Source organism: Anser anser (genome assembly GCF_964211835.1).
Source record: "Anser anser genome assembly, chromosome: 5".
Lineage (NCBI taxonomy): Eukaryota > Metazoa > Chordata > Aves > Anseriformes > Anatidae > Anser > Anser anser.
In genome coordinates, this window is record NC_139725.1 from 22,206,114 (window position 1) to 22,220,989 (window position 14,876).

Below are 14,876 nucleotides of genomic sequence, written 5' to 3' on the forward strand. Positions count from 1 at the left end.
AGAAAGGCTGAGAGAGCTGGGGATGTTCAGCCTGGAGAAGAGAAGGCTCCAGGGAGACCTCATTGCAGCCTTTCAGTGCTAAAAGGGGTCTTATAAAAAAGACGGAGAATGACTCTTTACTTGGACAGATAATGATAGGACAAGGGGGAATGGTCTTAAACTAAAAGGGGATAGATTTACATTAGACATTTGGAGGAAATTCTTCACTCAGAGGGTGGTGAGGCACTGGAACAGGCTGCCCAGAGAAGCTGTGGAAGCCCCATCCCTGGAGGTGTTCAAGGCCAGGCTGGATGGGGCCTTGGCCAACCTCATCTCGTGGGTGGCATCCCTGCCTGTGGCAAGGGGCTTGGAGTTAGATGACCTTTAAGCTTCCAACCTGAGCCTTTGTATGATTCTATGTTTCTATGATCTTCAGCTCTGCAGCACACTTTCCTCTTAGCAGAGATCCAGAGGGTAAAAAATAATCCTTGACCTATTTCTATAAAGTTTCCAGTTCGCAAATAAACAATGTGGATGGTTCTGGTTCAGGCTTGTGGCTATGACAGAAATGATTAAGACATGACTCAGAGTTGTGAAACCAATGGTCACTTAAAGCTAATCTATAAAAATGCATAGAAGAGGAGGGCTCACAGAATCATGTACACAAAAACAGCTGTTCCTTGTTTCATCTAAGCTCTCATCCCTGAGCCGAGATGTGGTGTCCAACTGTGTACAGAACAAGAAAGAATGGGGAGGCCTTTTGGAGCAAAAAGTTTCACATCAGATGTGAGCCAACAGTTGATGTGGACATATCACTTACAGTCAGTTCTAAATACCAATAAAGACATATCCTTAAATCACTGGTACTAAAATTATTTGTGAGCAGATTTTTTTCTAGTTCTATCTTCTTTTTTTTTTCTTCGAATTATTTGGCATGACATGCTAAATTATGTAAAAATCCCTGATCTAAAACTGCTCACTGCCAAATTATTCTGAGGTCTTTACACTGGGAATTCAAACAGTTTAGAACAAGCATATGCTTCATAATAGACGTGTTTCATTAAGGAAGCATAATTCCTGCAGTCGGTTTTAGATGTACAGTTACAAATTCAGAATTTGCACAGCTTGCAAAGAAGTTTCTGTTTTCACAAAGATTCCTGGTGACAAACTCGCTCAGACTATTTGTTTTAAAGCAAGTGCCAAAGAAAAGTGAATATACTTGGAGGAGCTGTTTAAGATTCAAGCAAAGTGTTAGGAACCAAATGTTTTGGAGAAATAGAGCGTTCACTGTATTTCAGTATCATTTGTCTGAGTAAAAGTGAGAGCTCATATGCATTACTGCTTAATAATAGTTTAAGCAGCTTGAAAACTGAGGGATAGGCTTTCAAAGCAGGGGAGTATCATTGGACTCAAAGCAGCAAAACACAGTTCTTGACTCTCACTGCAGAACATGGTATGACATCCTCAGTTATGCTGCACAACGCAGCAAGGCTGCTGAGAAAACTGCGGAGTTGCCGAGGTATTTCTGGATCTGATACCAACTTTATTTTTTGGTTTTGTTTGTAAATTGTTCATCAACAAAGAGCAGTATGTCAACATAAATGGTATAAAACGGTATAGTAAGTTTTAGAGATGAAAAAATTTTGACAATCACTTTATCTATTAGGAAAAAATATGCATTCCATTAATTCTAAAGGGCTCAGCATTAAAGCACCAGTATGTAATTTATTGAAAGAAAGAGGGCTGAAGAGAGCACTGAAGTCAACATAAGTGTTGACTTGAAAAATCCTTTATCTGGTAATCTGAAAGAAACAAGTCCTGCCCCCTACCAATTATCTTTGCTTTTTCCACCTGTTCTGCCATTACTGGTTTCTATTAGGTTTTTCCTGTATTACCAAGCCCCATCAACGTTATCAGTTCCCAATGGTTTTTCAGCCACCTTAGCCCCACAGCCCAAACTTCATTTGTCCTCTGTGCATGCTCATTAGTCTAAAGATGAAAATCATTTTCCACATTCAGTTCTCCAAATATTTTCCACCCAACTGTCTCTCCGCTGTCCAAATGGACTCCCAGCTGTAACTCCACTATGTAATTTGTTCTACCAAGCCTATCAAACATTTGCATAAACCAACAGCTTAGCCATCTTTTGTGACTACCCTCTGAAAATGCAAATCTTTCCCACCCAAATACACAAGCTATTTGTTACATGAACAAGATCAGCTCTGATATTACGCTCTTCTTTGCAGACTGCAAAACTCACTGATCCTTAGTTCGTCCTAGACAGGAAAATTAATCCCATTTCTCCAGTAACTTGCAGAAAGGGACTTTAATCTCTGCTCCACTAAGAGATCTTGGGTTTGGAGGGGATAAATGGCTGCACAAGGGTGACGGTGCCCTGATTGGGCCCTGGAAGGCAGCAAAGTTTTTATCTGACTTTTCGATGTAGGATCCCTGGGGTATTATTTAACCCACACCAGAAAAATATGTCAAGCAGCTGGGTAACCAGTGCCAAGGCTGGCGGGGCTCCCCAGACAAAATACAGAGCTGCCAGAGTTGAGGGCAAATTCATGAAACGTGCTGAGCTGAAAAGACGGGATTGATAGATATCAAATTGCCACTTTCAGGAGAAATTCATCTGTTCATCTGCCTCTTACAGAAAAGGAGCCTGCAATAAAACAAGCAGCAAGTCTGTAAATGAGGAAAATTTGGCAATTTGCTCCATACAATAAGCCTTGAGGCCTGAAAAGCAAACGTATCTTCATTTAAATGCACTATCTTGCAAATGGTTACCTTTCCACCCTTTATAATAATGTTCTCAAAAATCAAATAGAATGGGACTATCAGTGACCACAGATTACAGGACAAGGATGTCAGTACAGTCATTCTAGTATTGCTTTCTAGAGGAGGAGATAAAGCTGGCTGAATGAGTTTTTTTATTGCTGTTATCAATTTATTGGTGAGATGATTTAAAATCCATTATCATTGGATCATCCCAAGATCACCTTCTCCTTCCAATTTTTCAGTTGGCACATAAAAATGAAAAAAATCAATTATTAGTATGATTTTAAGGAAAACTTAGATTTCTTACAGAAATTAAACCTTAAAACCTTCTGAAACTGATACTATGGAGTCCTAATTTTAAGTGTGAAAAGTGGCAGCTGGGCATTACGGAATCACAGAACGGCTGAGGCTGGCAGGGACCTCTGGAGGCCACCTGGTCCAGCCCCCTGCTCAGGCAGGGCCACCCAGAGCATGGCACACAGGGCCACGTCCAGGTGGCTTTTGGAGATCTGCAAGGAGGAGACTCCACAGCCTCTCTGGGCAGCCTGTGCCAGTGCTCTGACACCCACACAATAACAAAGTGCTTCCTGGTGTTCAGACAGGATCTCATGTTCCAGTTTATGCCCATTGTCTCTTATGTCCTGGCACTGGGCACCACCAAAAAGAGCCTGGGTTCCGCTTCTTTGCACCCTCCCTTCAGGTATTTGTACACATTGATGAGACCCTTCCTGAACCTCCTCTTCTCCAGGCTGAACTGTCCCATCTTCTTACTGCAAAGAACTCTGTTGATTTTACCTGGAAGAATGATGTTGTTGTATCTTTTCCCTTTCCAGTTAGTACATCAGAAACTATAGACCTGAATCTTCATTCTACAATTCATTTGGGGCAGCTACTAAAAGCTCATTTATGTTCTTTTTCATAGGAGAACTATACTTTAACAATAAAAAGAACAATCAGAATTTTGCATCACTCATTCTCACATTTATCTCTAAAAAGTAATTTCTGAAATGCACACAGAACTGCCACAGAAATTGCAATGTACCACAGAATGGAGATACCCAGTGTTAAATAAATAAGAAGCATATACTAAAGAATTAGCTCCAGTGGAAGACAAGATATAGCAAGAATAGGTAGTATTTAACACAAAGCAAGACAGTGTTCCTTCCAATTCAACTGCAAATGGGCCAGTCAAGTAGGATTCTGTCTGGGGCTAGACAGAAAGGTTAACAGTATGCCAGTACTTGTGCAAGGGCATCTGCATAATTTGGAAGTATGAAAAAACACAGTTGATCAATTTCCTCACATGACTATGCTCCATATAACTGAGACAATAAGTCTTCCAATAAATACTTTAGCATACATTCAACAAATTGCTTACCATCAAGATATTTCCGGATTTATATGAATTCAAAATTATTCCCATTGAAGCTTCCTTGTTCACTCAATTACCTTCACTCTATTTCCTAGCTAAAATATGACTCTCAGTGATTTTCAGGCTGGCAGTTGTTTCTAAGCTGTTGTTCTCCCAAAAGGAAAGGTTGAGTTATTTTAGTTTTGTTTTACAACCTCAATAAATAAAATATATTAGGCTAGACATTTGTAACAATGTAACAATTGCAAATATGCATGAGCATGTTTCTTCTCTCCTTAATTAAGTTCTCATTTCAGACCTGACTTCTTTAGCACAAAACCACCACTAACAAAAGAAGAACTGAATTATTGCTAAGATGCGTATTCATGCAATTAGGAAATTCCTTTTTGGGGCTGGAGGACTTGTTACATAACAGAATTAATGTAAACGCCAAATGATGATAATTAAAAAGCAATGGCACACTTTTCCTGTTCTGCGTAGGGAATTATGAAACAGGAGATCTGCCAAAACAAAGGACTCAGCTGTGACACAGGTATGGTATTTTTTAGGAAGATTTTGTTCACAGTACTTCATAGCATCACATAAGGGAGGAATTTTCTATTTTGCTATTAATTATGTCAAATTAAACTTGTTCAGTAAGGCACCATTGTGTTACTGAGGCAGAAATTACCTCAGTAAGAGTTCTTGTATTCAGAAAATGATTCTTTACTAGTCCTATAAGCAGAAAACATAATTGCTAGAAACAATGAAAAAACTCAGGTAAATAAGCAGCTTTGGAAAACCTTGTATTTCTTTAAAATATACATTTTTTTGCAAAACATGTCAAAACTTTTCTCTTGATAATTTTTATTCACAGCTCAGGAGGTACATTTTCAAGCCATTTACTGTAACTAAAATAGACCTTTCTGCATGAAATAAATATGAAAGTTTCTTGTATGCTGCTTTTAAGCACGTGGATTACTGAGCTCTCTCTTTTCTTAACAGTGCTCTTTGCACCTGGCCTTCTTTACATTTACTGTCCTCCTTCTACTCTGAGCCCCATCCTATAACATACTTCGTAAGATTATTTTCAAACTCCAAAATCATTGCTTCTCAAACAGGAGAACACATTTCTCTGGGGCACGGGAATTTTAGAAAAAGCAGGGTCAGCGGTAGCAAAGTTCACCAGAACAAGAGAGGCAGCTGTAATCACGGTCTGGAAGGGCTGACTCTGTCCAGAGAGCAGCTGACTACCTATAATCACTGCCAGGAGCCCAATGCACCCTCCAGAGGAGGTGAGGAGAGGATGACAGATGAGCTGAGGAGAGGAGACAGATGAGCCCAAAAAGAGAGAATTACCTTTTCAAAAAGTTTGAGGAAAGTAAACATGATGATTTGGGAGGGCAATGAAAAAAAATCTTCTCTGCCACCTGCTTCTTGCCAAAAGGATGCTAGCTGCCTCTAGTGGAGGGAGTTGGTCCCTAGACACTCAGCAACTCCAATCCTTAAACAGGCTCTTGTGGCATCAAGTGAAACAGCATCTTACATATTGACAAGCAGCTTTGATGGGATTTTTTGCTTGCACGGAATGAAGGGCTCTGTATCCACAAACTTCACCCGGACTAATTTTCAACACTGTACAAACTTAAGCATAGAAACAACTTGCACTTACGGAGATGGTTCTTTCATCAGAGTCCAGAAGATGATCCCCAGCCATCTGAATGGAGGGAACAACTCAAGTCATTGAGTACTGCCCTTTGTGCCTGAGTGTTTCAAGGCTGACAGCTGATGCTCCCTCCTTAATTTAAGAAGAAATTTCTCCCCCTGTGTTTTCTACCCTGAATAATGTTTCTATTCATACATCTCTAGCTCAACTACCTTTATACTACTGACGCTACTTTTAATATCTTCAAAAGTTATGGAAATCGGGAACTGTTTACTAAAGTTATAAAGCAAAGTCCCTATTTTTCTTTAGCTCTTACAGAGCTTAATAACAAAGAGGATAACGCAGACAACAGATTTAGCATTTAGATGCCAAGATCACCCTTTAATGCATTTTGTGAATTTTAGAGGCTTTTGGATTCTACCAGAGATGGAGGTTTCTTTTTTGACAGCCATTTTAGAAAACTGTATTGAATATGGACATGAAATATTCTGAAGAGGAGAGTTCTCCTCTACAATAGAAAGGAAGACGAATGCATTAGAAAACTGAAAAAAAGCATTATGAATGTAAACTAATAACTTTATTATTGAGGTTGTTGGGTCATTATTTGATTATTCATTCAAACTCAGCTCCCTTTGCAAAGTTTATACTTTTTTCTCTAGGAGAGCTCTCATAGTGTTAACTAATGCAACCTTTGTTCTTTCTGTAGAAGAGTTAGTTTTGAAGTGATTGCTAGTAGCTAAGAAAATCCTATCTCATCTGAAGTTAAATTGGATAGTATATTGCCACTATTGCAGTAGCATACTGCACTAGTAAATTGCCATTATTTAGGAAGGTTTACTTAAGGAAGAAAAAAAAATTAGTAGATGCTATGCTTAGTTCCACCAACACTGGAAGGGCTATCACTTCAAGGGAAGAGAAATGGTGAAAATGCAGTGTGGTTATTATACGTGACGTGACAGGATTCAATAAAATTATTCCCATATTCTTGGACTAAAGCAATTATTTTTTAAAAGAAAATAGGCAAGTAATGTGAAGCATCACTTCATCCAAACACAACAAAAATTCCTTATTTTCCAATGCTTACCTGTCATTTCATCCAAAAATAACCTATTACATACCTGATCTTGGGAAAGCTCTACTCTCTTTGTAGAGTATGTTTTGCCAAGTTTACAGGCATTGATGTAAGTAATAATGTAGGCAAATTCTGTATAATTAAGGTTAACTACAGTCTATCATAATCACAGCGATCACTGCTGTTGTCTACTTCTAGGAGTCACTAGATAATACTATTTTCAATGTTAAAAGAAAACAAGAAAGCAACTTCTCCCTTGCCCCCAGCTCCATCTCCAAATATAGGCTTATCAAGCAGACAGCAGAAAAACACAGGATTACTGCCTTACCTCAATTTTTTCCCATATGGTTTCATAATTCTCTTGATGTTGTATATCTTGCATGAGTTGATGAATTAAAGCTGATTTATTTGAGGCAGACGTCTCATTCTCAGTGGGCTGAGTGACAGCAGTCCTTTCTGACTTTTCTTCAATGTATTTTTTAATGCAAGATACAGGCATAGAAAGATCTTCATCAGAGAGAATATCACTGAGAGGCCCAGATTCAATACTGTCACCCAAGGAGGATACTATATCACTTGAAGAGCTTGGTGAAATTCTACCTGTTTTTTTGTGCTTTTTTACCTGGTACGTTGGATACATTTCTGAATCTGAGTTCATTTCTGACAGCTCCCAGTCATCAATGTTTTGAATGGTTTCTCTTCTGGGCTTTTGGGGCAGCAGCTTTGTCAAATTTTCTAGTTTTAAAGCTAATACTTCAGTCTGTTTGAGATGTGAAGGAAGTGCTAAATATTCGTCAGATCCATACCAGACCTCACCATCTTTACTGTTTGTATGACTATAACTTGGTGATGAGCAGAAACTTTTATTTTTCTTTCTTCTCAGTAAAAGAGGTGATGAGTTGATAAGTTCTGAACCCGCTGAGGAAGCACTCTTTTGGCTATGTGTTGGTGAACTAAAAGGCTCAGTTTTACCTTGTGATTTCCCACTTGGGTCTCTCTGGTTACAAGAATCTGATGATGCAGAAGTAGAATCTGTTTCTGTCCCCTCAAGAGACTGAGAGTTATGAGAAGCAATCCCATTTTGTAGAGAAGAACGTCCCCTTTTTTTGACTTGTATTGGTGGAGCTGTTTTACACATATGTCCAGATGTTCTGCCAGCTTTCGCTTTCTCTGAAGCATCATGAGACTTCTTGTGCTTTGATTTTTCTTTAAAGGTGTAGTGAGCAGGTTTCCCTAGACTTACAGGACTGTCCTTAAAGTGATTATTTATTGTGTACTCAAGATTTCTATCACCTATTTTATTTAAACAATCATATGACTGACTAACTGCAGATGGACTGTTAGTGTAGGGTGACTGTAAAGCTAGGCAAAGCTTGGACCTATCTGGTGGATCTAACAACGAGGGTGTACTTCTACTCATTTCATTCTTTACTATCTGAGAGATTTGCCTTTTAAAATCATTGGTTTCCATATAATCCTTAAAAACATCATCTTTCAGAAAGAGACCTCTTTTTGGCAACGTAGGCTGTGTAGGGGAATCTTCATTATAGTTAAAGCAGTCTCTAATGGACCTTTTAGGAGTTGAGTTTTCACAGTGAGGATGTTTGATTTTTTCACCAGTGAGCTGAGGAAGACTGCATTCTGCTTTCTTTGATGTGGAAACTGTTTTGCTGTCAGTTGATGAGACACCATCTTCAGAGCAAGGGCCTTTAGGAACAGAGGAATTTGCAGGAGGACATGATAGTGAAAGCTCTTGGGGTGCGTTCCTCTCCTTGCTTTCATCCTCATCTTCCACCGAAAGAGGTAAATGGGTTTCTTTCTCATTTAATGCTTCATTACACTGGGGAGCAATGGAATCAGTTGCTACTGCAAGTAAACCCACACTTCTGATAAGTCCTGGAAAGTCCTTATCCATCTCACTGTAGTTCCAGGATTCAAATGATTTTGCTTTACCTTGGCTGGAGGTCATGTCATCCAGGGCACCAAGCAAATCCTCACTTGGACTGTAGTCAGATAGTTCAAATGCAGTAATACCACAATCCAGTGACAAGTAATTTTGAGAACATTTGATAGTTAGCTGTCCAGAATCATCAACTTCAGTTAAGGAGTCAAGACGATCCTGAAACAGACAAAGAAATAGTACCTTTTAGAAATTTAATTTTCTTATACAGCACACACAAGGTAATGAACTATCAGCTTCAGTGTTTCGCTACTTAACAGCTAGAAAAGCATTCATTACTGAACTGCCAATAAACTGAAAGAAGACTTAAAAATAAAAAAGCCAACATTAGCTCAAGTGGTTACAATGACTATTTTAAAAGTATCATAAAAGGCAGAAACTCATGTTTTAGTATTCTAACTTTAGGTGCCTAAATCAGTATGCTGGTCTGTATTCCCAAGTTTGGTCTTCATAACAGATATTTTTCAAGCGAACTCTTTCCTAAAGAAGGTGCAGTTACCCCACAATCTCACAATAAACCACTTGGACTATGGTCTGAACAAGAACAGTCTTAATAAAGAAGGCTATTGTTTGCCATCTTCTATAAACATGTAAAATTTGAGCCCTGTACTCTGTCCACCCCACTTGTATTAGTCAAAGCAAACATACAAAAAATTCCTCTAGTTAAAAATATTATTTATAGAAGAGAGATTAGAAAAATATTTATCAACCAAAACCTTGGACTTTGAAAAATATCTTTTATTTAGCATATTCTAACCAGATGTAGAACCTATGCCACAAACTGGACTATATCAATAGTCCAGAATTAAAAGGAGAAGTTTCTATAAAACTGTCAATTTTGTATTTTGGAGCTGCATTTATTAAGGAACATAATGACTAAAAAATGATCAGTATTACAGCTGCTTTTTTCCTCTAATCTCAAGAAAAGATTAGAAACTGTAAAGCCATATGTAAATCAAAACCCTTTCCAAGGCCCTAGGGGCCTTCATTTCTCCTGAGTAATGAGCTCCATTCCCTCATCTCTTAAAACAGTGTTTATTAACATTAATAAAATTTACAATCAGATGCATTAAACCATCTTGCTCAGTCATTTCCTAGGCAGCCTCTTAAACGGGTACTTCAGAGGAGCATTATTTAACACCAGTATTAACATTGTTTTTATTTCAGGAAAATATTATATTTAATTATTTACACAACTACCAATAGGAATGCCTTACTTCAAAAAATCTGCCTGTTTGCACATTGTAATATTGTAAAATTCTGTAAATACTGTAAAATACCATTAAAAAAAAAAAAGCTGTAAAACTCTTTGGGCTGTATTTCCAACACCTTCTTGTATTTATATTTAAGCCAGCACAATTCTGCATTTTTTGACTCTTTCAAATAAGCTAAATTAATTTGTAAGGTTGTTCCTACTCTGAATTTTACCAACTGTTAGAGAACATTAGGATTCACTGTATATTAACAGGGGCTTATACTGGTCCTTTCCATATTTCCTCTCTTTATCAGTTGTGGAATAAAACTCACAGGTTAGGTTCAGCTAGACAGAATTCAGGCTGCACAGAACTAGTTTTTCTTTCCTTCTTATCTACCTTTGGGTAAGTCCTAAAAGAGAAAAACGTCCTTCAAAATATTAACTCTGAAGTTCTTATTTGAAAAGTTATTTAAGTATATCCATCATGGATAGAAGTATATCCATCATGGCAGGTTGCCTCACTGGTTCCTATTCTATTTCCTCCAAGCCACGAAACCTTGCGTACCTCTTCCTGCAGCACCTGATTCTGTATGGCACTGCTGAGATAGCCAAAAGCATACTTACTGCCTGCCCAGCTAATTACTTGGGTTCCTAAGCAAGCCAGTACAGCCTGTGCTGCATACTTCCACATTTTGGTAGCCACTTTACAAGTATTATCCCTGTTGATTACGTTGAAGCTAGCTTGTGCCCATTTGTGCTTGTCACAGCTACAGTGTAAACAGAGCCCCGGCAGGACTGCTGCCCGCCCAGACGACTGGCTATGTGCTCTGTGAACCAAGGGAGCAGTGAATACCAACAAGATGTGATTGTCTTAGTGCGCACGAAAGAAACCTTGGCAGGTCACTTCCATGGAGCTCCTCGGTTAACATTGGCAGCCAGAGCCACTCTTGACCATTATGCAGAAGACAGCTGACTTACGGAACGAGCCAAACATTTTGTGAAATGGTAGGTTCGTGGACTACAGAAAAGCATACCATTTGCTCTACTGGTTCGGATCACATTTCCTTCTAGCCCAGTATCCTGTGTCTGCAGCAGTTCCAGACATTTTCTGCTAGCTGAGCTGTAAGACGCGGGTGTACCTACATGACCCTTCCACGTATCTACCTGCACCCCCAGCTGCTGCCAATGAGCAGCATAAGGGTTTTCTTTTCCAGAGGTTATCATTCTTCCTATCTTTCCTTAGTTTTTACATTTGTTTTTGAGCCCAACTACACTTTCCACCTCTAAGTGTCCTGAGGTAGTAAATTCCAAAATAGAAGTCTTTGCTTTGTGTGAAAAATTTACTTCTATTAACTACAAACCTGATAACTTTCAGGCCTTCTAGGAGAAAAAATAAACTTTCATACCCTGTTCATATTCCCCAAGAACTGAAAAGTATGAAAATGTTTCTGCAAGGAAGTGTTATTTGTATGGGCAAAGGTTTCTAGGTTTGCTCGGGCAGCTTCACTAACCCCATATGCCTGAAAATCCCTAATAGATATGCTACTTGTATCGTGAGGCAATTAGTCCCACAATGTAGTCCTAGTTGGGGAAGGATACAAGGGAAACACACAATAAATAAATAAATAAATAATGGAGTTAGATGACAGCAGATACAATTTTTTCCTACTTTATCTTGTATTTATTTATTTCAGTCAAATAAAGCCACTACTATTATACCTGATGAAAAGCTTGAATGAATACCAGCAGGTTAAAAACTGCAGAGAGCAGTTTCTGTGAACCTATACAAGCATTAGAATAGAAACTTAATATTAATATTGTGCCCCTGCTATTGCTAACTATTAATTTTACCAAATATTATTTATGCTTTACTTGAGGGTAATTAAGAATTGTGATAGGATATATTGTCTTTTTTATTACCATATAAGTCTATCTGGCAACATTTTCTTCTCCAATGAAAAATAATCCAACCTTCATGAGCCAGTCCTCCCCTTTTTTGGAGGGATGTTTTTTGTAGCAGGTATAATCAGATCCATATGGGACATTTTCTGTTTCTAAGTATCTGAATCATCCCCTTCTTTATGTCCTGAAATCACTATGCTCATGCCATAAAATAATGACTGCACCCTAATTCACCACTCCGGGCGTTCTGACAAGCGTGAATTTCCTTCAGACTTGCCAGAGAAGGTTTACGAACAACAGCAAAGCAGAAACTGAATCTGAAGCACCAGGTATGTATACATCAGGAAGAGGGGGTGCGGAAGGTGGGCTTGGGCATATCTAAGTATTGATTTCAGGACCACCCACTCTTGTGTAGCAAAAGCACATATAAAACTCACCAGGGAGTAGAAAGATATGTACTTTCTCTTTAAACTTGGGAGATCTGAAATGAAGGACATCTTTAGGGGACTTGTGACTTCCTCCGTAACACAGGTCACAGAATCTGACTGCACTGATCTAGATGTCTCGTTCTGTAAATGCTTTTAATCCTAACAGAAGCATTTTATCTTAATCTTAGGAGTTTCAGTGAATGAAGAATCCTCTAAATGCTGAGGTATTTTCTGTTAACCACTAATTATCCCCACTATTAAAAATGTGCATCTTCTTTCACTTTTAAAAATTGGGCCAGCAGTGTTCTTCTAATTAAACTAATTCAGTAACAATGTGTTCAAAGGAAAAGGTACTTTAGCTAAATGAATCCAGACTTACAAACCATTTACATGTGTGTGGATTCAACATTCCATTAGAGAGGGGAAAAAAAAAAAGCATGATGCATGCATAATTGTTTCAGGCAAAATGTATGACTGTTTAGAAACATATTGCAGAACAACCACTCAACCAAATAAAAGTCCATGTCCTCAGCTTTAAAGCAGTATTGACCTAGCCTGACAAGTTTTGGAAAACATTGTGCAAGTCTCTGTATGTAAGAAGGGAAACGCCCAAGCTTTTCATTAGAGAATTCATTGCATGTAAAAACTGGGTTTTAAATAGGATGTGAACCTTAAATTCAGGAGTGAACAGACCATGGACTTCGGACCAGATGCCCCTCTGTAAATGTTTCCATTCCTTTATGAAAAATATTTCAATCAGGAGATAACATTGTTTGCCACTAACATAGTATTTCTGAAAGCTGGCCTTATACTGGTACTTCCTTTAATTTGGTTCAGTGAGAACAGATATCAACTGAAGATAGGGAAGACATGCTCTTACAAAATTAGTACCAAATATCTAGAAGTCAAGTAAGCCATCCTTAAAATTGTCATCCTAGCAGTTTTAAATGTGCAACAGGGACAAGATGCTTCAAATACAGATGAAATTCTCAAAAATGCTGAATTTAGTTACTGTACCTCTTTCGTCTCCTCAGAAAAAGCTTGCAGAATATCAGTCTGCCTGGTGTAGTTTCCATTGGCGTCTTGTAGCCCCTGAAGAATACGCTCTCTCAGAACCAGAACAGAAACACGTAGCTGGTGCCAGAGTAGTTGCACTGTATGGATATCGACTATCACGTTGACAGAATAAGAGAGAAGCTTCAAGGAAAACTCAGTCTCTAGTAGAGCATGAATTTGTTCAACGTGATCAGATATATCTTCACAAATATCCTGTAATGGAAAAATAAAGTAGGTATTTAGCTACAGGCATGGTCCTTCCATGGATCAGCTCTACTTGTCAACCACTTTTTATACCACCCAGTAAATGATAGCATATACATACATAACACCAATAATAATTAAGAATATACAATATAATTTTGATTCATTTCAAATTTGCTTCCCGTCAAAACAATCCTATCAAACAATTACAATAAAAGTTTGTATTTCTGATGATACTCATCATTTTGTACAGCACGAGAGTAACAAGATATTCAGTAAAGCTGATTCCTTCTAAGTTAATAATACAGTACAGTAATTTTTATCAGCTCAGATTTGACATCTTCAGTCTGAAAGTGAAGCCAAATTACTGAATGTGCAGTTGTGTGTACGTAAATTAAACTAAAATCAAATTTCAAGTTAATAATAAGAAATAAATTTTATGCAACAGATTGCAGATTATTAGCCCCACAGAAACTATTATGTTTGAGTAATATCAGCATTTTAATGTCAGCATTTAACTCATTTTAATAAAGCCCTGACAGTTGCATCAAGTCTCTTGCAGGAGTAGCTCCCAGAAATGCCAGAGGAGAGCCCAAAAACATTGGAGTTTCAATGAGCAGAGTTTTAGGGGTGCTTTGAGAAGGAGCCAGTATCTCCCTCCTCAGTCACGACCAAGTGGTCATGACAACCAGCTGCTATATTTTGACAACCAGCTGCTGTATTTGCAAGTACAAAGCACACAGCCTCGCCTGGCAATGCTCAGGGCTGCGAGTGCTCACAGCTTCAAATAGTCACATGCCGCCAGGTAGGCGAATTGACTTGAGAGTTACCAGATCAGTGCACTAAACCTATTCTACAGGCACACAGACACAGCTAAAACTCTCAGTAAAATCTTTTCCAAACTTTCTAAAAGATTATTATACATTTATTGAACCACAATAACATTACGGGAAAATACAGCTCTATTACTATGTTGTTTCAAATATTTTGAAGAACATTGTAAGCAAATTAGTTTGACTGAATTTGCATTCAGTTCCCTAGTGCTGTTCACGTCTTTTCCTTCTGGCCATAAAACAGTTTAATTTCCAGTTTCAGTGACAGGACACTGTGCAATAACTGTAAGTTTATAAATTAGACTCGATTTATATAAATGTATTTCATATATCTTCAGCTGGACTACTCATGTGGTTACGCCAACCTGCAAAAATAAGTTGTCATTATTTTCTAGCTTCTCAAGCTCACAGCCATGTGCTGAATTCAACTTCCACAAGGATTCTCAAAG

At 38.3% G+C, this 14,876-nt stretch overlaps 1 protein-coding gene across 12 annotated transcripts in view; it reads right to left on the reverse strand.

The window, feature by feature from the left end:
* AKAP6 (A-kinase anchoring protein 6) overlaps nt 1-14,876 on the reverse strand; it is a 294,067-nt gene that overhangs the window by 171,045 nt on the left and 108,146 nt on the right. For all 12 annotated transcript variants that reach the window (XM_083840099.1, XM_083840104.1, XM_083840100.1 and 9 more), the window contains 2 exons: nt 13,352-13,603; nt 7,178-8,968 (listed from right to left, as the gene is read on the reverse strand). In XM_083840099.1, coding sequence (XP_083696225.1) covers nt 7,178-8,968; nt 13,352-13,603 — 2,043 coding nt within the window. The remainder of the gene's footprint in view (nt 1-7,177; nt 8,969-13,351; nt 13,604-14,876) is intronic.